This window comes from Uloborus diversus, chromosome 6, assembly GCF_026930045.1.
Source record: "Uloborus diversus isolate 005 chromosome 6, Udiv.v.3.1, whole genome shotgun sequence".
NCBI classification, from domain to species: Eukaryota; Metazoa; Arthropoda; class Arachnida; order Araneae; family Uloboridae; genus Uloborus; species Uloborus diversus.
The window spans coordinates 59,221,252-59,246,515 of NC_072736.1; the positions used below are offsets into that span (position 1 = coordinate 59,221,252).

The 25,264-nt window shown below is 34.1% G+C and overlaps 2 protein-coding genes across 2 annotated transcripts in view; one reads left to right on the forward strand and one right to left on the reverse strand.

Moving 5' to 3' along the window:
• Positions 1-13,178, reverse strand: part of LOC129224670 (lipoyl synthase, mitochondrial-like) — a 40,061-nt gene extending 26,883 nt beyond the window's left edge. The window contains exons 1-3 of the mRNA XM_054859213.1: positions 13,068-13,178; positions 6,799-6,953; positions 264-360 (exon numbers count right to left, since the gene is read on the reverse strand). Coding sequence (XP_054715188.1) covers positions 264-360; positions 6,799-6,953; positions 13,068-13,157 — 342 coding nt within the window. The 5' untranslated portion in view covers positions 13,158-13,178. The remainder of the gene's footprint in view (positions 1-263; positions 361-6,798; positions 6,954-13,067) is intronic.
• A 35-nt stretch (positions 13,179-13,213) lies between these two features.
• The window catches only part of LOC129224772 (uncharacterized), a 73,456-nt gene continuing 61,405 nt past the window's right edge, over positions 13,214-25,264 (forward strand). Inside the window, exon 1 of the mRNA XM_054859320.1 lies at positions 13,214-13,337. The gene's annotated coding sequence lies outside the window, so the exon portion shown is untranslated. The remainder of the gene's footprint in view (positions 13,338-25,264) is intronic.

Genomic DNA, 25,264 nt, shown 5'->3' on the forward strand with positions numbered 1-25,264 from the left:
AAAACCGTTATTCTTACAATTAGAGTTTAAACCAAAAAAACTTTTTTTTCAGAAAAAAAAAAGTTTTTTTGGGTTTTTTTTACAACCCTGTTTGGCAAGAAATATTCCAGATAACATTGTATCAGTAGTATTAAATTATGGCAGCATTACATATGATGATAGTCAGTTACAAAATTTACAATATACAGAATAACATAAGTTTAATTTTTTTTTAAATTAGGTGTTGGCTAAATTGTAGGATGTTAAAAAGAGAAATTCCTTACTGTGTGCAGGTTGAGGTTTCTGAGAGTATCTTTTAGATGGTGATAGTTCTTGCCCATTGGAATATTACTCTTCAACCAGGGAGGAAGCCTTAGGCGACTGCAAGATAATAGTTAATTATTTTTAGTGTACTATGACAAGGTTATCATAGCCCGTATAATAAGAGTATAAATGTTGATCATATTGACATTCAAACAGATTTTGATAAGGCACTGCATATGGCTCTTAGCAAACCGTCCTACATTGGAATATGAGAGAAAACTTAAATTTCAGTTAGAATTTGGATAATTGGGGGGGGGGGGGGAACAAAGAGTTGTGTTGTGGATAATCAACTGTAGTTGTTTATGTTATCTGAACATGTTTCACAAGACTCATAGCGTTCCCGTTATGCGTTTTTCAAAGGGCGCGGCGCCCTGCCCCTTTTCTTTAAAGAGCTGATGCGCCCTGCCCTCTTTAGACCCGAAGAAACGCGCCCTGCCCCTGCAGTAGAATTTTAATCATGCGCCCTGCTCTTTTACTGGTGTACAAACAATTTATATTTACGATATCCGAAGGGGAGAAAGGAGGAAACGATGTCCGAAAGGAAGATTCAAAATCATGACGTCAGCGCTTTCGCTCCCCATCGAACGTCGATGGAAGGAGGGAGGGGGAGGGGCGGGAACTGACCGACCCAGCACCTCACATCTTGCACCCTTTTTTTTTTTTAATTCCATGCGGTGAACTGGACAAAGCACGTGCGAATTTGCGGTCCGATCTCTGCCTACGTTTTTCTGAGACCGCTATTCTGATTTTTTCCGTCATGCCTTCTATGAATCGCAAACGGGAAGATGCAAGAACAAAGGAAGGAGCATTCTGTAAGAAAATAGTAGATATGGTCAAAGTAAGTGCAAGAATTTTATTTTTACTTTAATTTTTAATACTATCTTAGGATCGACATCGCTTCAATTAGTGTCGAAAATCGGAGCAGCCACGTGCTGTTATAAAGTAGAAATTGAATTACAATATTTCCTCTTTAACATACCTGAAATTATCATTCTACAAAATAAAATAAAGAAAGGGGAAAAAAATGTTTCAAAAATGAACTTAAGATTTAAAAAGTAAAATAGAAAAAGGAACTAGTTTGCGCAAGAAGTGCGAACCTTGGTGATGCGAAAGTATTTTATTGCAATTTGTTGTGATCATCATTTTTTAAATTTTTAATTGTGTCCCAAACGAAACAAATAGTATGAGTAATTTCTTTTTTTTTTCTTTTCATTATAATCGTGAATGAAAGTTGATTTTTGCTTTCTTCGTTTGTTGAGCACATTTGCTGCAACAATCTTTCAACATCTGCTTTTGGACAATTTTCCATATTCCAAATTAGTGAACAAAATTAAAGGTATTTATCGAGAATTCAGAGTGAAATTTAATTTTTAAAGGATGAGTTTCATTTGCAGCAATCTTTGAACACGTGCTTTTGATTGCATGTGGCAAAAACGCGTGCAGTATTTTAGCACTCTGTATTCAGTTGCTTTTCCTTAGGCGTTGACCAATGGCGTAGCCGGGGTTTAATTTAGGAGGAGCTACAAGCGGTTCGCACATCGGGACAACTCAATCTCACTTCTCAAAACTCCTTGCCCCTCCACTTTTTTAATTTCAAAACTACAGATCGATCAAAAAATAATACTGTTGAGGAATTCATATGTTTAACAAAAGTAAAATTGACTTAATAAGTGTGTATTTTATATTTCTCATTGAAAGGGTACATCGCGGCGATTTTTTTTAAATTTATTGCTTTATAATATTGCACTGTTTCTTTCCCCACAATCGTTTTCAGGAAAATATTTATTAAATGAAATATTTGCAACCATTCGCATTTATATCGTAATATCATTCATGTCGTGAATAAAGGGCGTGAATCAGTGATGGGAGATCGCCAAGACCTCCCCAAAAGGTCCTTATTCATCAAATCTAAATCATAACATTTGATTTTTCTTTTCCTTTTTTGGATGATTTTCTTCTAATTAAGTATAATGTAAGTATGGTATAAGTGCATCGTTCAAGAAATTTCATTCGGTTAAATTAGAATCCCCACCCTCTCCTGAAAATGTAAGTTTCAGCCCCCCTTCTATAACCATTTGATTTATTTATTTACGCTGCTTTATTTCACTTTCATTTTTAATTACACATGCATAATTCTAGCACAGCGCTGTAAGCCACGGGGAAGCTCTTTATACTATCGCTATTTTTCAAAATTAGTCTCTTTATGTCTCTATTTGAAAATTTCGTGTATTTTCGATCTTTTCCCTATTTCTTAATCACATGTGACTATCTTTTTTTTCTCTCTCTCCTTTTTATTTTTCTGCAATCTTTACGCGCACGCCGAAGTTCATCGGCAACGGAGTGTACCGGGACCACCGTGACAAAAATGCGCGCTCGCGCGGCGACGAATGGAGCGCGCGCTTTGTCACGGTGGTCCCGAGTGGCATGACGTCATCTTCGTGGAATCTGGTGATGGGGTTTTCCCCTATCCAAGCTGAAGTCCTAATAAAACGCTCTTTTTGGGCTACGGAGACAGTCTCCATAAAAACAATAATCGAAATGCTAATTGCGACGATCTTTGATGAGCGTAGGAGAAGGTGTTAAGTCCAACCGTTCCTTTTCTTTTTTTTTTTAATAAAGCTGAATACAGCCTTTTTTTTTTTTTTCTGATACAATTGTGCGACTTAGTTGTCCTGAAAGGTTATTAGCCCAAAGTGGAAGAATTTGGGGGATTGTTAGTATCGAAAATGGGGCGGGGGGGGGGGGGGGATTTTTGGGATACAAATATGCAAGGAGGAGTGGATGCAATTTTGTGATACAATTATGAGAATTAGTTTTTCTAGATGGTATTGGCCCAAAGAGAAAGAATTCGGAAGTTGCCAGTCTCAAAAGTGATCCAGGGGGAGTGGGGGAAATTTTTGTAATACAATAATGGGAGAGGGGGGATATTTGTTGTACAATTATGGGAGTTATTTTTTTCTGAAAGATATTGGCCCAAGGAGAAAGAATTTGGATGTTACCAGTCTTAAAAATGGTGCAGGAGGGCATGGGGGGGGGGGGGTTATGATGCAATTATGCAGGGAGGAGTGGGGGCGATTTTTGTGATGCAATTATGGGAGTTAAGTTTTTCTGAAAGTCATTGGCCCAAAGAGAAAGAATTGGATGTCGCCAGTCTCAAAAATGGTGGTGGGGAAGAGGAGGAGGTTGCGATACAACAATACAGAGGCGGGAGGCAATTTTCGTGATACATTTATGGAAGCTAGTTTTTCTGAAAGGTATTGACCCAAAGAGTTGTTGAACTATGCACGATTTTTGCAGACAGATTATGTAGTTGTCGATGAAAGCTTTTCGCAGACAGCTACAAAACTTTCTGCCACTGGGGCTGTTGGAGATACTCCCAAAATGTTTTTGAAACAGCTGTCTTAAAAAATCTCTTAGCAAAAGCATTCACTGTGAACAAAATTTATATTTCAGTTTGCAATGATATCATGATGTAAACCAAAGCATGAAGACCTCAATTATTTTCATTCATTTGTTCAAAACCGCTAACATTCAGCAATAACTTTCTGAAAACACGGTAATAGTGCATAATTCCTTAATGCTGCATGCGTCGCATGTCATGCTTAACATTACCATGTTAGTGTAATCGTATAGCCATCTTTTAATCTCCGCTTTGGGTTTACGAACCTTTTTATTTTCGCACTTTAGTGTACAATACTATGCATATTGAACTAAAATACAAAAATATTTTTCGCATATTTATTTTTGTTTCTTTTATTGACTGGCTATTTGTATAAAGCACAGTAATAAAAGGTGAACTTCAGCAGGGTGCCCCCTGGGGGGGGGGGGTTCATAGCGCAGATTGAGCCACGCCATTGAAATTTTTTAAATGGGGTTGTTTGAGGGCATTTTTTTTTTTTTGGGGGGTGGGGGTGGGGACTGTTTATTTTGAGTGGAAGGTCTTTGCGATAATTAGGGAGGGGTGAGCCCTTGCTGGGGGGGGGGGAACGATTTGGAAAACGGGGGATGTAGTAAGTATCTTGTAAATAAATTTGGTTATTTTGGAACAGTTTATATTTGGTAAATAGAATTAAAACTGAGAAATTTTTCTTCATTTTCTACGTCCGACACCATAGAATTGCCCAGAACGTCCTTTTAAAGAAAATGTAACAATCTCTGCTTACATCTTGAGAGTTACTTAGTGTCATAAAAATGAATTATTGATGGATGTACCACATCTATAAAACAACTTTCATAAAACTTAAGTGATGTTCCTATTGATGTTATGCATAAGGGAATCAGCTATCAATATTTTCCAAGACAATTTGATTAGACCAGATCACTAGATATATAATTTTAATCTAAATTTGAAAATTATGAGTATATTCCTGTGAGTTTCTTCCTTTTAATTTCATGACTGTAATACACATAGTTAGTACATGGTTTAATATGTCACAAAAGTGTCTTCAGGATCACTCCAAACCCGATTGTTTAGGAAGAAGAAATTCGCAATTTACTCAACTTAAATTTGACCCAATTATTAAATACGACCATGCACTCATACCTAGATCTAATAGGGGGTCATTAAGTGTTGTTTAAAAAGAAAAAAAAAGTATGTTGCATTATTGTCAACAAATTTGCTGAATCGGAAATTTTTAGAAGCTCACGTTCTTCTTTTTTGGCCGAGCGGGGGGGGGGGGGGTCTTCCTGATTTTGGAGGGGTATGCATCCTTGCTCTTGGGGGGGGGCACCCCTTGTGTTGACTTCCTACTGGGTCATCCCCGAGTGCCTTTTTACTTCCTAAAAAGTGCCCCTTTTTAAATCGAAAATGCCCTCTCTAAGAAATTTACCCTGCCCCTTTTTGAAAAAATTGTGAACACTAAAGACTCAGTTACAAGGAAATCATTGTTTATGGCACTCTTTTATGTTATTGAAAGGCTTTCTCAGAACATCAATATTTTTGTTGATGATTCTTTGCCTCTTCACAAGGCTTAGTAAACATCATAAATGCAAAAAATCTTATACCCGTGGTGGATGCAAAGAGATTGCAATTTTCAAAGTAAACACGATAAAAGTATAAAGAACAGCACATAAAGGAATTTATTTAAGTAAATTATTTTAAAATTGCATTTTAGAGCTCTACAATAAATATATTATTAATAACAATTGACGTAATTGAAGCAAAAAACAAATTAAACCAGTGATTTAGATTGTAACTTTAGACTCTCATAAAAGACACAGAATTTGGCTTGAAAATTTTACTTTGTGATTTTTATAGGAATAAATAGAAATTTCATTTGTTAGCCCTACCAAAAAGCATAATCAGCATTAAAAATAAAAAAAAATCAATTCTCATATCGGATGCAAAGAGATTGCATTAATCAAAATGCAAGCATCAAAAGTCTAAAAACGGCAAATAAAAGTATTAAAACAAAAAAAATTAGAATGGTACTTTAACAAGTCTTCAAGGTGATATATTGTTAATAATTATCGGCATAATCGTCAGAAATTTGGAAAAAAAATTTGGATGTGGGGAAGAAAATAGTCTCACGAAAAAATAGGACTTCCGGTATTAACAGACGAAAAAAATAGCAGAATTCCTGAGAAATTCGGTGTAACGTAATCACTCGTATCAGATTGGTGATAGAAGAAAATCTTTAGAGTCATGTAGAATAAAGAAATAAGGAGTTTGTAAGGAGATAAAATAGCAAAATTCAGGAGTTTTAAGGGCCCTTATTTTCTTTTCTTAAAAAGCAGGAGTTGATAAGGAGCATACGAACCCTGTATTACAAACATATTGTTTTCGCCACCTTATTGCTTTCCTCCCAAAGTAGCAACACAGATAAGATTTTCTTGGCTTAATTCCGTGAGCAATATTTGTGAACAATAATGTAACCAGTAGTTTCCTTCTTTTCTTCAGTCCTCAGACATATCTATTAAAATTTGTAATTGACTCCATTTGTCATGTTAATTTTGTTTTAGATATTTTTGTCTTTTTTCTTTACTATTTCATAACTTAAAACTAGGATATAAGAATGGATCAGTGAAGCTCTTTTTGTTTCTCATCCATTAGACCAGTGACTTATTTTTCTAAATTTCTACCCCTGGGTAAGGCGTTGGAGTTGTAACTGGAGGGCTCTAGGTTAGATGCCACCCAGTTGAAGATAGTCTGTATTAGCTAATGGTGACTGATGCATGTTAAAATCTGTCATGGTTACAGTCTTCCAAGTCCTCATCCCAAATCAATGCCTGTGGGAGTGCTGAACCAGGAATTGTTTGGCTTCTGGTTTGGATCAAAATTATCGAAATGTCAATCGATGATGCTACCATTTATTGCAGGCTGTTTGAGCTAAGTCAAACTTCCACCATAGTGGTGGTAAACAGAAACCATACACATCTGCTTTTCAGGTAGCATTGTCAACTCGGGCTCGGATACTCGATTTGAGTTTAAGCAACAGCATACTTTATCTCTTCCTAAGAGATTTTTCTGCACATTAAGTTACAAAATCTGCTTACTTTCTCCGATCTGATGTGTCCAGTTGTAACTGCCCTTCATAATCCTTGTGAGTTGCACCTCGTGGTATCACGCCTGCAATGAATGCTTCCAGATCAGGTCCCTCTTCTAATTTTTTGGAGCTGCTCCACCTCTGAGAGTGACAACTTTGCAACCCCTGACAAAACAAAGCACAAATGTAAAAACAGTAGAGTTTATGCACTAACTGATTCCATGTGAAAAGAATTAAAACCAAAAAGGATGTTCTGTAAGTAAATAACATAATTTGTAATTTACATTAAAGACCTACAAAAATGTACCCTCATTTGATTTTATTGGACAAAATATAGTGGCTGCCGCTTATATGAATCATGTTTGTTCTCAACAAATTTGATTCCATAAAGTGGCTGATTCAATAAAGCGGCTAGTTCAGTAAAGCTGGATTTTATTATGTTTTTGACAATTTGATTCATTAAAGTGGTTGATTCAATAAACCACCGATTCAATTAACCACCGTCCACAGCATTACATAATTTAAACTAAATAAAAATTGAAATCTTTTCTACTTGCAGCTTTCTTTTCTTTGGAGGTGAGGGGAGAGGTAGGGGGGGGGGGGAGGTTAGTAATTATTCTCTCTTTTCAGACCTCAAATTCAGAAAAACATGTTTTTCAACCCTCTTCAAGTTAAATTGAATGAATAACTTTGTGCATATAATACATAAAAAGCAAACTAAGAAATAACAAGGACAAATAGCTTATGGATGAAAAGATGTCCGACAGAAGGGATGTCTTTTCATCTATAAGCGCATTTCTTTTGCACTGAAAAGACGTTCTTGTAAGGTTGAAACACACGTCTGCAGTGCACTTTGTGCTATTTAACGTTTTGTCCAAGGAGTTTTTCCAAACTGCTCAAATTCGATGCATGAATGCGGAAGGGTGCCCCATCAAAAGTTTTGCAAGAACTCCAGAAAAAAAAAAGGTGCTGAGCATAAAAATAAACTTCATCTGGCAGAGATGGTGCACTTTGTTGAGGCTGTTGCAGAAGCATATCCAGGGAATCCTGGATACGCGTCTGCAACATTAGTTCTCAAAGGGAACTAATTCCCAATGGGTCCTTAGGCTTGGAAACATCATCCTCCCTTAAAAAAACTTAGAAATGTAAATATTTTGACCACAGAAAGGGACAAAAGTAAGTACCCTCCCGTTTTTTTTCCCGCCTGGCTATTCTGATTATATTTTATTCTTTGAAAACAATTGTCTGCTGAATTCTAGAAGAATTTTTTGAAAATATAAATAGTAAAAACATGCAGATAAGAATGTACAATAAGTCTTTTTATAACATTAATTTTGTATAATTTTGTTAAATAAATATAAAATATGCCTTTGATTTTTTTCCAAAGTTATTTTATAATTATTTCCATACACAGTTGAACCCACTTAATAGAATAGCCAATTTTCCAAAAAAAAAAAAAATCTAATGAGCGGGATATTCCATAAAATAATAGACATAAGCGGTTTGGTACATTGAAAATGCATTACATTAAGCAGGACATTCTTTAAACCGATATTCTAATAAGCAGGCTTGACTGTATGTGTAACATGAAATGAATATACATACAAACAATTAGAATCTTATATAATTAAAAACTGAGCGTATGTATCTAAGTATGTACATATGTATCTATGTCCAAGTTTCTTCTCACAAACGACAGTGAACTAACCATCGAACCAGGTATTGATGGATTTGTAATCTTCTCGTCTTTATGTTTGGCTATTTAACATAATTCTCCGATAATAATTAGTGGAGATATCAATTGAAAATTATTAATTATGACACTTAGATTTTGACATAAAATTCCTATTTTTTGAAGGCCTCCATTCAAATTATTCAGTGCTTCATCTCAACTTTCTGCAACAATGCTTTTATTAAAATTTATAGCAATGAAGAAAATCATTGAGACAAAAGATCTGTTGCCATTTTTTGTCTTGAATATGAGCAAATAAAATTCTGGGTTTTGTTTTAAAGGCTTCTCCTGTAATCGAGGGATTTAAAATGTTTACTGTTTTTGTTTTTTGTTCAAGCCTGATTGCTGAACACACGTCAGTTGACATAACTTTTATTTTCGAGGTGAACCGTGCAAAGCCGGGAAATGTAGCTAGTAATGTTATTATTCTTGAGATTTAAGAGAGAAAAAAACTTTTAAATTACTTGGGGTAGGTTGGTCTAATCCAACATGCGCCAGAAAAATTACACCAACACATAGGCGGATTTACGGGGGTGCCAGGGGGTGCGCCGCACCCTCAAAATTTTTGGTTGGGTTTTGAAAAAAAATTAGTTTAGTATATTTCACTCAGAAACGCAGTTGGGGGAAACAATTCATAGCTGCTATACTAGTAAATTTACTTAAATCCAGTGTATCACCACACGTCCCTAGTGAAAGAAAAACATAACTGTGCTCATATTAAGAATTAAAGTAAATTTGTCCATTTCGAGGAGAAAAAAAACCTAATAAATAATTTCATGCAAATAAAGAAACTTCTCAAAGAATTTATTATGCCATGTTATTGTGTAGAATAATTGCATGTTCTGTAATTGGGTATTTATTCGTATATCAATACAAATTCTTCTATTTTAAAACAACAATGGCTAATAAAGTCAAAAAAAAAAAAAAAAAAACATGGTTATTGCAAGAAACTTGATCAATAAAATCTACACCGAAATCAACCGAAAACCAAAAATTTTAAGGTAAAATATCAAAATTTTTTGAAGGAGGACTACCGGACAATTTACTGCAGTTGTGCATCCAGAGGGGAAGGGGCACAAAACTGGTGACCCTCCCCACAAAATGCTGAGTAGAAGTTTTTACAAAAATATTCTGTATTATTGAAGAGAAGAAAAGATCTCATTTTGGGAAAACGCAGTTATTTTACGGAAAAAAAAAGAATGTTGGGAAAAAAATCTTAATTTCTCTTTCAAAAAGAAATATTGACATATAAATTTTTCAACAGCTTTAGATTATTGGCGGTGAATTGTGTGCCTTCTCGCACAATCCTCTTTCTTTCATATCTCCCCCTCCCTTTTTTTTAAATTTTTTTTTTCTATTTCGTTTTCATTTTATCTATTGGTCCTCAAAATGTTTCTTCTCCAAATCTTGGGCTTCACTGTCGTAAAATTTCCAAGGAAGATCTTCTAATCACCTAAATACATCGAAAATCGTTTAAAATTTCGTTTTTGGAGCTTCAGTTTTGAAAAACTGCAGTGTCCCTAACGTTACCAAATATGGTCTTACACTCATGTGTTTAAGACATTAATTTTGGAAAATATTCGAACAAGGGCCTCTGACCCCCCTTTCTCTATTATCATCAAAGAATGTTAATATTTTGGTTTTGAAAACTACTATTTCGAAACATTTAAGTGGGAGAATCCTTTTTTTTAATACCATGGATTATTGCAGAAGAACTTCATTTTTAGGACTTCAATTTCGAAAATTTTCCTGGGGAGAGCTCCAGAACACCTCATCCGGTAACAGCATCAAAAATTGTCCTCCGTAGTATTTTTGGAACTTCAATTATGAAAAGTTAAAGAGGTAGCGTGGGGGAGGGGGTTACGTATTTCTATCTGCTTTTCAAAAAATCGATTGGAGGCAGTCTATGAGTCTCATTCATAACCCAAACTATAAATACGGACTATAACCATATTTATAAGACTAAAATTTCTAAAAAAAGCCTTGGAGCCACACGTACCTTTCTTGCCTCTAAAATATCACCAAGAACTGTAAAATTGCGTTTTCAAAACTACTATTTCAAATTTTTTCTGGAGCGTGAATCCCATTCCAAACCAGTAGCTAGATTCACCCATTGCTTCTAATATTGACTTTCGTTTAAGACTTTTTCTGCAGTTTGAAATGTTAAGAATTGCCCATCTCCTAATATATGGTTTACATCGCGTTTTTTAGACTTAAAAGTGTGTCCCGCCCTAAAATTATTTTCTGATTTCGCCACTGCCTTGTTATTCCGGAAATAGCTTCCCCCCCTCCTCAGATCCCTGTAATTGTTGCACCCCCAAATATTTCGGCCTAAATCCGCCTACATCATAGAAGGTCATGGCGTAGACTATGCGTTTGAAATTTTAAGGGGGGTGTTTGAGGGGTATTTTCTTTCTTTTTAAGGGGGGTTCTCACTCTGGGGTATTTGAGGAGGGGGCACGCCATTGCTCAATGTAGAGGGGGGGGGAGGGCAACCATACCTTTCAATCGTGATATCAATTCATACTTGATTCCTGAATGGAAGTATTGTGTTCTTTCATCTCAAATACATGATAGGAAGCTTGATTTTGATGGATGAAAAAGAAATTGCTCTGCAGCCAGGAACTACTTTTAACTTGTGTTGATAAATTTGTTGTCCATACTTCACAAACGATTATTGTTGCCATACCAGGGGTGAAATTCATGGCAGAACAGTACTAAAAATACGAAAGATAATTTCAACCAGAAGTTTATTTCAACTAGTTTCTTGTAACTGTGATGAAATTACTGAACTGTAAGAATTTTCAATGCCATTGGTGCAGAACAGGATCAGAAACTTAAGGGGATCAGGATTCAGGAGGCAGCAATTGACACACCTTGGCTTTGAGAAAATTATATTTACTACTATATGAAAGTGGGAGTGGTTTTTGCTGTTTTTCTATTTTACATGTATCGAGTGTGTTTGACACCCTGCAAAAATTTGAAACAACGGCCTGGTGCATAATCTTTTTTACGAATTGAAGAAAACAATTTTAATTTTCAGAACATGCATCAAAAAGTTCATTGATTTCTACTACAGGCTAAAAACATTTTTAAAGTCATAAACCTAGTGTGTATGCTTATATTTTATCACTCAGTAAAATTGGGATTTCAGTTGGTAAATTGAGAATTTTACCAATAATTTTAGCTCGAGACACCCCTGTTAAATATAGGTATATTATTTTGAAACGATAAATAAGAACTGGCAAATTTTAAAGTAAATATAAAAATAGAGCCCTGGCACAGCAAAATTGTAATTTTTTTCCAGCTTTTCTAGATTACTTTAGAGCAGCGGTTCCCAACCCAGGGGCCGCGGCCCGCTTGTGGGCCACAAGCAGCGTGTTACTGGGCCATGGACATTGGTTGAGAATCTGACCTAAATAAATATAGATGTCTTAATTTCCATTTTTTGCGAAAATTCACTTGCATTCAGAAGGAATGGTATACAGGGCCTGATTACTGAATAGGCCAACTAGGCCGTGGCCTAGGGCCCTCAATATTTAGGGGCGCCCAAATGGCTGAAATTACTTTAGTCTAGGGCTAAAATTGTTTCAGTCAACAGCTAAAGTTATTCAGTTTAAATACAGGGGGGCCCAAAAAAGTATTTGGCCTAGGGCCCCTCGATATCTTAATCAGGCCCTGATGGTATAGAAGATAAAAACTATAAGATGTACCATTACCCAAAAGCTCTCCCTGGCTCATAGCCATTAAAGAACTTTAAGATTAAGATTTTTCATATTTCTTAGGATATCTCCCCTATAGTTGAAGATGAAATCTAATGATTCTGAAACGCTTTTAAAGAAAATTGCCAAAGAAACAAGTATTAGCTTCAAATTTGAAGTTAAAAATGTTCCTTCTTTGTTGAACTGGAGTGACTAACCAGTGAATTGAGACACTTGAGGGGCTTCTCGACAATTAACAAATTTGAATGAGACTTTTCATTGAAGTTTTTTTAAAAAAAATAATATAAAAATGCATTGAATGTTGCGACTTATTTGAGACTAAACTTATCTAGTTTCAACCTAGATGACAACTCCCTGGTAGAGGAAAAACAGCGTCAAAAATCTCATGCAGCTTTAACTTTAATGACTTGTTTTGAGTCTTCTTAGTAGCTATGCCAGCTAAGTGAATGCAATAAGTTATTTTCTTTCATAAATACTATTTTGAAAATTGTTCTTGTATCAGAGTATACCTGTATCAGTGTTGCAGCATGAGAAGTAAAGGGGATTAACGTCAACTCTTGTTTTTAACGCACTTTCAATCCCAATACGGTATATTAAAGAGCAAGTAATATGTAGTAGTTAGTGGGCCTCAACGGTAGTAACTACAAAACTGGTGGGCTGCACAACTAAAAAGGTTGGGAACCGCTGCTTTAGAGCTTATCAGAAGAAATTGCAACATACTATTTTCATTATTATTTATTATGCATATGAGTTTGCAATGAAATAAGAGAGAAAACTGGACATTTAAAAATGCGCACAATATATTTAAATATTAGCAAATATTACCACAATTGCCGTTTTGAATGTTGTAGCTGAAGAACATTGCACACATTTCGGATGCGTAAACAAACCACAACGAGTATAGAAGGCTGCCATTACTACTTTGACGCCATCTAGCGGCCGTTATTAGCACTTAGCACAAGATATCCCGATGGACAAGATGTCAGGTGGATGAATATTTTTCCCTTTCCCCAGCGTTCAACGCTAATTTTGAAGCGAATATCGAGGTGTCCAAGAACCGAAATAAGGAAGTGAACCACAGAGAATGATAATCGCGTGAGTATACATTCTTTCGTTTCCTGTAAGTTGGGCTTTCGAATGTGCATGCAGGCTCTGCAGTAAGTCCGTAGTGTTCCATCAGGGTCGTGAAATGCCCGACTCTTTAAATGACGGAAATTGACATTCGTAGACTGAAATAATAGACCGTTTGCTTTCAAAGAGCTGAAGCTCTATGAATGATTTTCTTTTTCAAAAAATGTCGTTTTTTGAAGAGAAATCGAGCTGCTTTAACGAGGCATTAACGTCGTAAAAAAGTGATTAGCTATGCGATGACATTTCAAAAAGTAAAAGAGCAGTAATAAGACAGTTCGTATGCCTAATTGCATCGCGCTTTGGGTAAAAGAAAAAGAAGATTTCATATTCAAATTACGGAACATTTAACTTACTAATAAACGTATTTAAACGTGCAAAACTAAATTTAAAAAAAAAGGGAAAAAAAAGAAGGAGAAAAGATTGGCGCACCACAATAAATATTTACAATATATGAAAAAAATCTATGTATTTACATAATCAAAGAAAGCTTATAATGTGTTCCTAATTTGAAATACCTTTTCATTATTATTGTTCGCTGATATATATTGTTTCACTTAGTTAAAAACATTAGCAATTTACTATTTAAATAAATACAGGCCTGTCATTTAAAAATTATTGTGGGAGGGGGCGTAAAGAGAGTATACTCAATGTAAACTATACCAAAACACAGCAAAAACCACACCCACTTTCATGTAAATCCATTTTATGAAAGGTTTCTTCGCAGAAATAAAATTTAATTCTTCAATAAAAACCCAACACAACCCTCGTAGCTGCTCTTTTAAAAATCAATCGAGTAAATTGGGAACCTTTCATAACAAATCTAAATTAAACGCGGTAACTACCGGAACTGAAAGCAAGAAGAAAGAAAGAGATGGAAAAGAAGCTCTCTCTTTTACTAAACTTGGTATACGCAGATTTACGGTTCATGTGATTTGAGACATTAGTTGTGCATAAGTTTTATTGATTTGAAATAAACGTTTTGGGAAATTTTTCAAATAACCACGCCTCTCATTTCAAATTTGCGTTTTCAGAAAATAAGATGAACATTTTAAGTGTTGATGATATAAAAAGAGTGAGGTTAATACCAGCTGAAGACAGTGATAAAAAATATTTCTATCTCTTCTGAAATTACTATGCGCCATACATCGATTCTTATATTGTCAATTTCGCAGTAAGTTTATTGCAAAACACTTAACTGTATAACATAAGCATTAATGTGATTGGACATTTACTAAATTACACTTTTATATTTAGCTTCTGTACTTAACCTGAAAAAAAGAGGTTAAATTCACCTCTATGTTTTCGTTGTGTATATTATTACTCAACTCATAAGGTCACTTTTGCACAGTCCTTACACATGAACTGTAGCATGGTTAGACCGTAAAATCGGTTGAGAAAGAAAATCTAAAGATCGAGCAAACATTCAGTCAAAGGTACGAAGCTTTGAGTGCGGATGTAATTTTATGAATTAGGTGAATGGTAAAAATTAAAACGTCAGTGACCTATGGGTACATGCAATCCATACTTAAAAAAAATAAATAAATAAAAAAAAAACCGGAATCATTCTAACCCGAAGTCAAAACTGTACTGCATGTGAAGGAAAAAATAGCACATGTTTGCAAATTTGTTTTCTTTCTAATGTCTTTTTTTTTTTTTTTTTTTGCATTTTTAACATTTATTGTACATAACTTTGTTTTGACAAGCTTCCTTACTTAGTTTCCAATAAAAATAAAACCCGAAAAAAAACCCGTAAACTTCCAACATTTTTATATTGTTAGCATAGAATCCAAAACACGATTCTTTAATATCTCAAAAATAATATCTGCAGATACTACCCTTTATTCATATAGGCGGATGGTGCATCAAAAAAGTGAGGGGGTCAGGAGGTGCGGGGGGGGTGGCATCTTAGGTGGGAAGTGCCCCAACAGCTGGCTTTTTTATGATTTGAAGTTTAACGTTGTTATTGGTTACATGGTCTCCAAACAATTCGGGACACGACCTCAAAGTTCGGGATGAATGGTGACAATAGACTCCTTTTTTCCCATTTAAGCCTCCATTTTACTTTTCATGAAATAATGCCCTGAGAAAAATATAAAACCTATACTTATTAAGTCAATTCTTTGTTTTTTAAACACGTCAATTGATCAATTTTATAATTTTTTGATATATCTATATTTTGAACTTAAAAAAGTGGAGGGAGGCAAAACCTCTTTATTTTTAAAACTTTAGGTTTCAGCCCTTGTCGCCCTCCCCCCCCCCCCACGTACGAGTCGCCTACGCCTTTACCTTCCCATGGCAATATAGAATTCAAGTAGTAGACAAGTATCGCAAAATAGCCATTTTTCATTACACCGGACAAAAAAGCAAACCTACTTAAAGTTGGCTTTTTTCTGCACAACTCTCTGAGCAGGGAATAACGTTTTACAGAAGCGAATGAACATTTCCGTTATGCCGAAATTTTTTATTTTCAATGATTTTATTTCGACGAATGAACTGTAAAAAAAACTTCTTCCAAAATAATATTTACTGTTTGAATAAGTAAAGACAAGTTCATGAGTAAATAAATAAAAAGTTAAAACCTATTTTTTAAATATGCTTCACAAAATGCTTAATCGTTGAAAAAAAAAACCTCGAGATCATTCAAATCCGAAGTCGAAACTGTACTGCATGTGAAGACAAAAAATAGTAGGGGAATGTGAGGTGAAGTGAAAAGGTGAAATATTTATCCTGTGTGGTAATATTTTAACAATGTAGTTGCACATGTAGTCTTTTCCAGTCAGGGGGATAAAAATACCGCCGAAGATTAAAGCTTATAATAATACAGGCAATTTCAAAAATTGATATACTTATCGTAAAATATTGTGTAAAAATAGTGGGGAAAGTGGGGAAAGTGGGGCAAAGTGAAAAGGTGAAATATTTATTCTGCGTTTAGCGCTTCCTGTCTGATAATATTTGAACAATGTAGCTGCACATGTACTGTCTGACCACGGATTGTATGGAAAGACAAACATCCGTTTTACAGCCGGAAATGGACGAATCTATTATTTTTTAGCGATGCCAACTTTTGCAGAGGTAGAGTCTCGTTCAAATGAACGGAATACCAGCATCAAATTTTTACTTTCCCCCCTCATTCAAATAGATTCCTCTTATCTGGATGTTTGAAAATTCCATACAATCCGTGGTTGCACAGTAGTCTATTCCAGTCAGGCGAAAAAAGAAATTGCGCCGAAGATTAAAGCTTATGAAATTGCAGGCAATTTTCAAAATTTGATTCTCTTATAGCAATGTAATGTTGTAAGTTAAAAAATATTTTTGATGTTATAAAATAATGAAGTTTTAGTTATTAACATTTTAGACATGAATTGAGACCTTCAAATATGCGGTGCGCTATTTATTTAGTTAATATTAAGCTTATTTGCATTTTAAATATTTTGCTCAAGTAGCCGAATACGTGCGGGGCAAAGTGAAACAGCTTATTTCGTTTGCTCACTCAATCATTTACTGAAACACTTCCGTATTCATTTATTAATTAATTAATTTACATTCCTTCATTCAGTAATTCACCTATTTATTCATCTATTCACTTATTTTCTTATTCATTCACTATTTTACTCACTCCGTTTGTTTTCTTCATATATTAATTGTTTAATTAATTTTGTTATTCGTTTATTTTTCCATTTCCTTTTCATTTATTCATTAAAAATTTTATTTACTGATTAATTTTTTTTCAAAAATACCTTTTATAATCAAAAAAAGAAATGTTTCATTAGAAAAATATTTCACTTTTCACTTTTTACCCCAAGGAAAAAAAAAGTGAATTTTTTTTTTTTTTTTTTTTTTTTTTTTGAAGGCTCAAAATTAATGCCGAAAATAAAAAATAATGTTTCAACGCAAGTTTTGATATAAAATTCAATGTTTCCTCTTTTTGGTCTGTAATTTAAAAAAAAAAAATTCCAATTTATTTGTTTTGAAAAAGCTTAGTCATCTCAGCCATTTCACTTTTTCTCACATTCCCCTACATGTTTGCAATTCCTTTCTTCTTCTTTTTTTTCTTTCTTTCTTTCTTTTCTTTTCTTTTCTTTTTTTTTTTTTTTTGCATTTTTAACGGCTATTGCACATAATCTTTATTTTAACAAGCTTGCTTTTTTGGTTTCAAATGACAATAAAACGAGAAAAACGTAAAACTCCAAGAGTTTCCGACTGTTAATATAGAATGAAAAACACGCTTCTTTAAATATCTCAAAAATAATATCTGCAGATGCTACCCTTTATCCATAGCCAAGTGGTGCATCAAAAAATTGAGGGGGGGGGGGGGGGTCAAAGAAGGGGCGGGGGTAGCAAGTTAGGTTGGAGGTGCCCCTACAGCTGACCGTTTTTATCACTTGAAGTTTAACCTTATTATTGGTTACATGGCCTCCAAACAATTCGGAATACGACCTCAGAAATCGGGATGGATGGCCACAGTATCCTTTTTTCCTATTTAAGCCTCAGTTTTACTTTTTATGGAATAATTACTCGATAAAAATACAAAACTCATACTTATTAAGTCAATTCTTAGTTTTCAGACACGTGAATCAATCAATTTTATAATTTTTTTGTTATATCTGTAATTTTGAACTTAAAAAAGTGGAGAGAGGCAAAACCCCATTACTTTTAAATGATAGGGGTCAGTTTTAGCACTTATCACCCTCTCCCCCCCCCCTCCCACGTACGAGTCGCCTATGCCTTTACCTTCCCACGGCAGTGTAGAATTCAAGTGGTAGACAAATATCACAAAAAAATAGCGATTTTTCTTTACAGCGACAAAAAGGCAAACCTACTTAAACTTGGCCTTTTTTCTGCACAACTCTCTGAGCAGGGAATAACGTTTTACAGAAGCGAATGTCACGACATTTCGGTTATGCCGAAATTTTTTATTTTCGATGATTTTATTACGACGATTGAACTGTAACAAACATTTCATCCAAAATTAAATTTACTTTTGAATAAGTAAAGACAAGATCATAAATAAATAAATAAAAAATTAAAACCTGTTTCTGAAATATGCTTCACAAAGAGCTTAATCGCAGAAAAAAAAAAAAAAAAACCCGAAATCATTCAAATCCGAAGTCGAAACTGTACTGCATGTAAAGGCAAAAAATTGTGGGGAAATGTGAGTCAAAGTGAAAAGGTAAAACGATTATCCTGTCTGATAATATTTTAACAATGTAGTTGCAAATGTAGTCTTTTCCAGTCAGCGAAAAAAGATACCGCCGAAGATTAAAGCTTTTGATAATACAGGCAACTGTCAAACATTGATACGCGTATTGTAATATACTAGCATTCCCGTACCCGGCATTGCTCGGGTAATGGAATTAGCAAGGGTGGTTAACAGTGTTTGGGGCACCTAGTTTCGAAAATCCCCTGTAATAATTACTTATTACCTATATTTTTTTCTAATTTTGGGAGGATCCCGGGGCCCCTGGACTCCTTATATATATGCCCTTGTACTTAACCGATCTTTAACTGTTATTAACGATCCTTTTAAAGTATTGATTATCTTTGCAAACACAGGCCATCCACATTTTATTGTTATACCTATGTTTAAGCAAGAACTTCTTTGTATAACACATTTTTAGGTTGGTTTTTTTCTGGTGCTAAAATTATTAAGCTGCTTGATGAACAGACTTTGGAGCAAGCTACATAAAATTGGCCGTGTGAAAAAAAAAAAGTCTTCTTTAAATTGATCCCTGCTACTTTTAATGTCTGTCCTTGGGACTTATTAACGGTTATTGCAAATCAAACTGTTACAGGAAACTGCACTCTTCTAAATTCAAAAGGATAGTCCGCCTATGATGATGTTCTTAAAAACTTCGTTTCTAGTTTTGAAAAAATGAAAGCAAAAGACAGAAACATCATTATTTGACTTGAGAAAAGCCTCGAAGAATCACGTGAGAAATAAAAACAATATCAAATTTAAAATTCGCTATCGACCCAAAGTTGAGATGAAGTACTGAATAATGATTTAAATGGAGGAAAGCCTCTTAAAATAAGGGATTTAAATTTCAATGACAGGTTTTAATTTCGCAGAAATTAGCGGATTTTAATTAATTTCTCCCGAACTAATTGAGATTTCGAAAAATCCTTTCTTAGTGGTTACTTTCGTAATCATGCGAACATGCCTGCCAAATTTCAAGTCTGAGGTATCAGCGGTTTCGGCTGTGCGTTGATATATATATATATATATATATATATATATATATATATATATATATATATATATATATATATATATATATATATATATATATATATATATATATATATATATATGTATATATGTATATATATATGTTATCTCAGGACATTGATTTTTATATATTAAGATTATGTAAAAATAGTAGGGGAATGTGGGGTAAAGTTAAATAGCTTATTTCGTTTATTCACTCAATCATTTACTCACTCACTCATGAACAAAAGCTATATTTTCATCTCTACAATCAATAGCCCAATCCGTCCACAAAAAGTGGGTAATATACACTGACTCGGAGTTCAGTGAAGTCATCACTCACTGCAATAATAATAGCCACGCCATAGTCACCCAGTCATATCACTTATACAAAAATCTTATACAAAATAATTTTCATATACTCTTTTGTTGGATCCCTGGTCACGTGGGCATTGCCGGCAATGAAGCCGCCGGTTCAGCTGCCAAAGCCACAAATAGCCTGGTTGATGATAGTGTCCCTCTTGATGACATTAAAAACGCAATATCTGAATGTCTTAACACGCATTGGCAATGGACCTGGAATCTTGAGACACAAAATAATTTGCATTCGATCCAGCCTTCGACGACAGGTTTCAAACCATTACAACTTACTAGGAGAGAACAAGTTTTATTAGCTCGACTTCGCATTGGGCATACCAGATACTTCCATAAATACCTTTTATGCCGCAATCCAGCTCCGACATGCATCACGTGTAATGTAAATCAAACAGTGTTGCATATTTTAAGTAACTGCCCAAATTTTAATCAATTACGTTTTAAATATTTTACTGATTTTAATCCACATTTAAAGGAGTTGCTGGGGGACCCACCCCATCGCAATTTGTACTCCTTCCTCCTGGAGATTGGCTTCTCCTTTTTAATTTAGTGTGTGTGTCGTCAAAATCTGATTTTATCCCTTTCCTTTTTTCCACGTTTTTTGTCAACATATTGTTCCATAAGTTGTTTAAATGTTTTTAATGTTTGCATGTTTTTTATTGCTTATTTTAAACTACTGATGCCTCTACCTTTTTTTTTTTTTTCAAAACACGTTTACTTTTATCATATTCTGACATTATATTTAGGCAAATAATTTAAACTAAAAAATCGTTTGATTCAGTATAGCCCTCAAGGGCTCTTGCGCCATTGAAAATAAATAAACCAACCAACTAACCATTTACTGAAACACTTCCGTATTCATTTATTAATTAATTAATTTATTTTTATTCATTTAGTAATTCACCTATTTATTCATCCGATCACTTATTTTCTCATTCATTTAACCTATTTTACTCACTCATTTGTTTTCTTCATATATTAATTATTTAATCAATTTAATTATTCGTTTATTATTCCATTTTCTTTTCATTTATTCACGCACAATTTTATTTACAGATTCATTTGATCAAAAATACCTTTTATAATCAAAAAAGAAATATTTCATTAGAAAAAAAATTTAACTTTTCACTTAACCCCCCCCTCCTCTCCCCCCCCCCCAAAAAAAAGTGAAAAATTGAAATCTTTTTTCTTGAAGGTTCAACATTAATGCCGAAAATAAAAAATAATGTTTCAGCGCAAGTTTTGTTATAAAATACAATGTTGTTTCTTTTTGTTCTGTAATTTTCAAAACAATTTTCCAATTTATTTGTTTTGAAAAAAATCAGTCATCTCAGCCATTTCACTTTTTCCCATGTTCCCCTACATGTTTGCATGTTTGCAGTTCTTTCCTTTTTCATTTTTTTTTCTTTTCTTTTCTTTTCCCTTTTTTTTTTTTTTTTTTTTTTTGCATTTTTAACGTCTATTGCACATAAGCTTTATTTGACTACCTTGCTTTTTTGGTTTCTAATGACAATAAAACGAGAAAAACGTAAAATTCCAACAGTTTCCTACTGTTAGTATAGAATGAAAGACACGCTTCTTTAAATATCTCAAAAATAATATCTGCAGATGCTACCCTTTATCCATAGCCGGGTGGTGCATCAAAAAATTGACGGCCGGGGGGGGGGGGGGTAAAGGAGACGGCGGGGGAGCAGGTTGGTCGGAAGGTGCCCCTACAGCTGACCGTTTTTATAATTTGAAGTTTAACCTTATTATTGGTTACTTGGCCTCAAAACAATTCGGGATACGACCTCAGAAATTGGGATGGATGTGGCCACAGTATAGTTTTTTCCCATTTAAACCTCAATTTTACTTTTCATGAAATAATAACTTGATAAAAATATAAAACTCATACTTTATTAAGTCAATTCTTAGTTTTGGGGACACGTGAATTAATCAACTTAATAATTTTTTGTTCTATCTTTAATTTTGAATTAAAAAAAGTGGAGAGAGGCAAAACCCCATTACTTTAAAAAGTTAGGGGGCAGTTTCAGCCCTTGTTGCCCTCTCCCTCCCACGTACGGATAACCTACGGCAGTCTACAATTCAAGTAGTGGACAAGTATCGCAAAATAGTGATTTTTCTTTACAGCGACAAAAAGGGCAAACCTACTTAAAGTTGGCTTTTTTCTGCACAACTCTCTGAGCAGGGAATAACGTTTTACAGAAGCGAATGTCACGACATTTCGGTTATGCGAAACTTTTTATTTTCGATAATTTTGTATCGACAAATGAACTGTAACAAAAATTTCTTCCAAAATTAAATTTACTTTTGAATAAGTAAAGACAAGTTTAAATGTAAATAAATAAAAAATAAAACCTATTTCTGAAATATGCTTCACAAAAAGCTTAATCGCTGGGGGGGGGGGGGGGGGGGGGGGGGAACTCAAAATCATTCAAAGCCGAGGTCGAAACTGTGCTGCATGTAAAGGCAAAAAATAGTAGGGGAATGTGGAGCAAATTGAAAAGGTAAAACGTTTATCCTTTCTGGTAATATTTTAACAATGTAGTTGCACATGTAATCTTTTCCAGTCAGCGAAAAAAAATACCGTCGAAGATTAAAGCTTATGATAATACAGGCAATTTTTAAAAATTGATACGCTTATTGTAATATATTATGTAAAAAAAGTGGAGGAATATGGGCCAAAGTGAAAAGGTGAAATATTTATTCTGCGTTAACGCTTCCTATCTTTTACTATTTTAACAATGTAGTTGCACATGTAGTCTATTCCAGTCGGGGGGGGGGGGGGATATAGCGCCGAAGATTAAAGCTTATGAAATTGCAGGCAATTTTCAAAAATTGACTCTCCTATTCTAATGTAATGTTGTCAGTTAAAAAATATTTTTGATATTCTAAAATAATGAAGTTTTAGTTATTAACATTTTAGTCATGAATTGAGACCTTCTAATATTCGGTACAGTATTTATTTATTTAATATAAAGCCTATTTGCATTTTAAATATTTTGCTCAAAAAGCTGAGTACGTGCGGGGCAAAGTGGATTGGGCAAAGTGAAATTGTTCATTTCGTTTACTCACTCAATCATTTACTGAAACACTTCCGTATTCATTTATTAAATAATTAATTTACATTCATTCATTTAGTAATTCACCTATTTATTCATCTATTCTTTTATTTCCTTATTCATTCACTATTTTACTCACTCATTTGTTTTCTTCATATATTAGTTGTTTAATTAATTTAATTATTCGTTTATTATTCTATTTTCTTTTCATTTATTCATTCAAAATTTTATTTAGATTCATTTGATCAAAAATACATTTTATAATCAAAAAAAGAAATATTTCATTAGAAAAATATTTCACTTTTCACTTTACCTCAAGAAAATAAAAGTGAAAAATTGCCACTTTTTTTTTTTTTTTTTTTTGAAGGCTCAAAATCAATACCGAAAATTTAAAAAAAATATTTCAACGCAAGTTTTGTTTAAAATACAATGTTCTTTCTTTTTGTTCTGTAATTTTCAAAACAAATTTCCAATTTATTTGTTTTGGAAAAAATCAGGCATCCCAGCCATTTCACTTTTTCCCACATTCCTCTACATGTTTGCAATTATTTCCTTTTTCATTTCTTTTCTTTTTCTGTCTTTCTTTCTTTTTTTTCTTTTTGTTTTGCATTTTTAACGGTTATTGCACATAAGCTTTATTTGACAAGCTTGCTTTTTTGGTTTCCAATGACAATAAAACGAAAAAAACGTAAAATTCCAATAGTCTCCTATGGTTAGTATAGAATACAAAACACGCTTCTTTAAATATCGCAAATAATAATATCTGCAGATACTACTCTTTATCCGTAGGCGGGAAGTACATCAAAAAATAGGGGGGGGGGGAGTCAAAAGAGGTCGGGGGAGGAGTGGGGCAGGTTAGGTGGAAGGTGCCTCTACAGCAGACTTTTTTTGGAGTTTGAAGTTAAACGTTTTGTTTGTTACATGGCCTCCAAACATTCAATCAATTCTGGACACGACCTCAAAAAACGATATGAAAGGCCACTATAGACTCCTTTTTACCCGACTGCACGTGCGCGACTTAAAGAAGGGTAATGTGTTTATAAGTCTATGTATGTTTGTTCCCATGTGGTGTTCTAGGGGCTAAACGCCTTGGCCAATTTTGGTAATTCTTACATCAGTCGATTTGTCTTAATCTTGGGAGTGTCACTAAACACGTGACAATAACCAAAATTCAGCACATTTTGAACACGGGTACTTGTCCCTTTTTCAGAACACTTCGAACTCTACTTTTTGGAGTAGATTTAAAAACACTTATGACAACACTTTTCAGAAGACCTGTTTGGTTTAGCGCACATTTTGTTCACTTTCGAGAACATTTTTCAAACACGTACACATGTCCCCTGTTTAGAACTTAATCGCACATTTTTAGAGCCTCATCCTTATCCTAATCCGTAAAATTTTTTAGTGGTTTTTGCTGTTAATTTTACAGTTATATTCGCGGCCGCTGTCAGTCACCGAGCAATGAACGGTCTTCGATGAGGGAAGGCTACCTATCCTTTATGAAAGCATTCGCGAAGTCTATTAATAGTGATTTACTTCAACAAAATTTCTATATCATATGAAATTGATTTCATCGGCTGGTAGTTAAAGAAAGCTGTGGAAATTATGTTTTTACGAAAACAAAAACCGATGATTTTACAACTGCTCCCACAGGTGCTCCTAATCTGTTTTCAAAGGTGTCCCCAATCTGTTCTCAAATCTGTTCTCAAGTTTAAAATTAACAAATATCTCGAACGGGACAGATTCGGTTCACTTTAAAAAACAGATTTCAGTGCACTTTCTTTACAACGGATTCAGAGCATAGTTTAGATTCGAACACATTCAGGCATCTAGCGAACTTTTTCTGAATTTAAGTATTCCAAGCGTGTTTTTAATGCACACAAAGAATTTGCAGTGTAAGTACCCCCATTCGTGGTAAAGAAAAGAACTTAATGGTGCGTCGTAAAGACACACGATAGAAGAGAAATTTTTATCTTTTCTTTTTTTTCATTCTGAGCTATCACTTCACTCACACGTTTTCTATCAAGCCACGCTCTTGTTCTTTCTGCATCTGACCTACGCATATTTACAAAACAAATTGTATATTTTAATGATGAAAATAGATATTAAACAATGAGAAAACTGAACAATACTCGAAATCCGTTTTTTATTTTTTTCCAAAAATAATGAAAAATAATAGCAATTATTTAGTTAATTTTCTCAATGAAAGTTAACAAACTAATTTCAACGCTGAACTTAAGCAATGT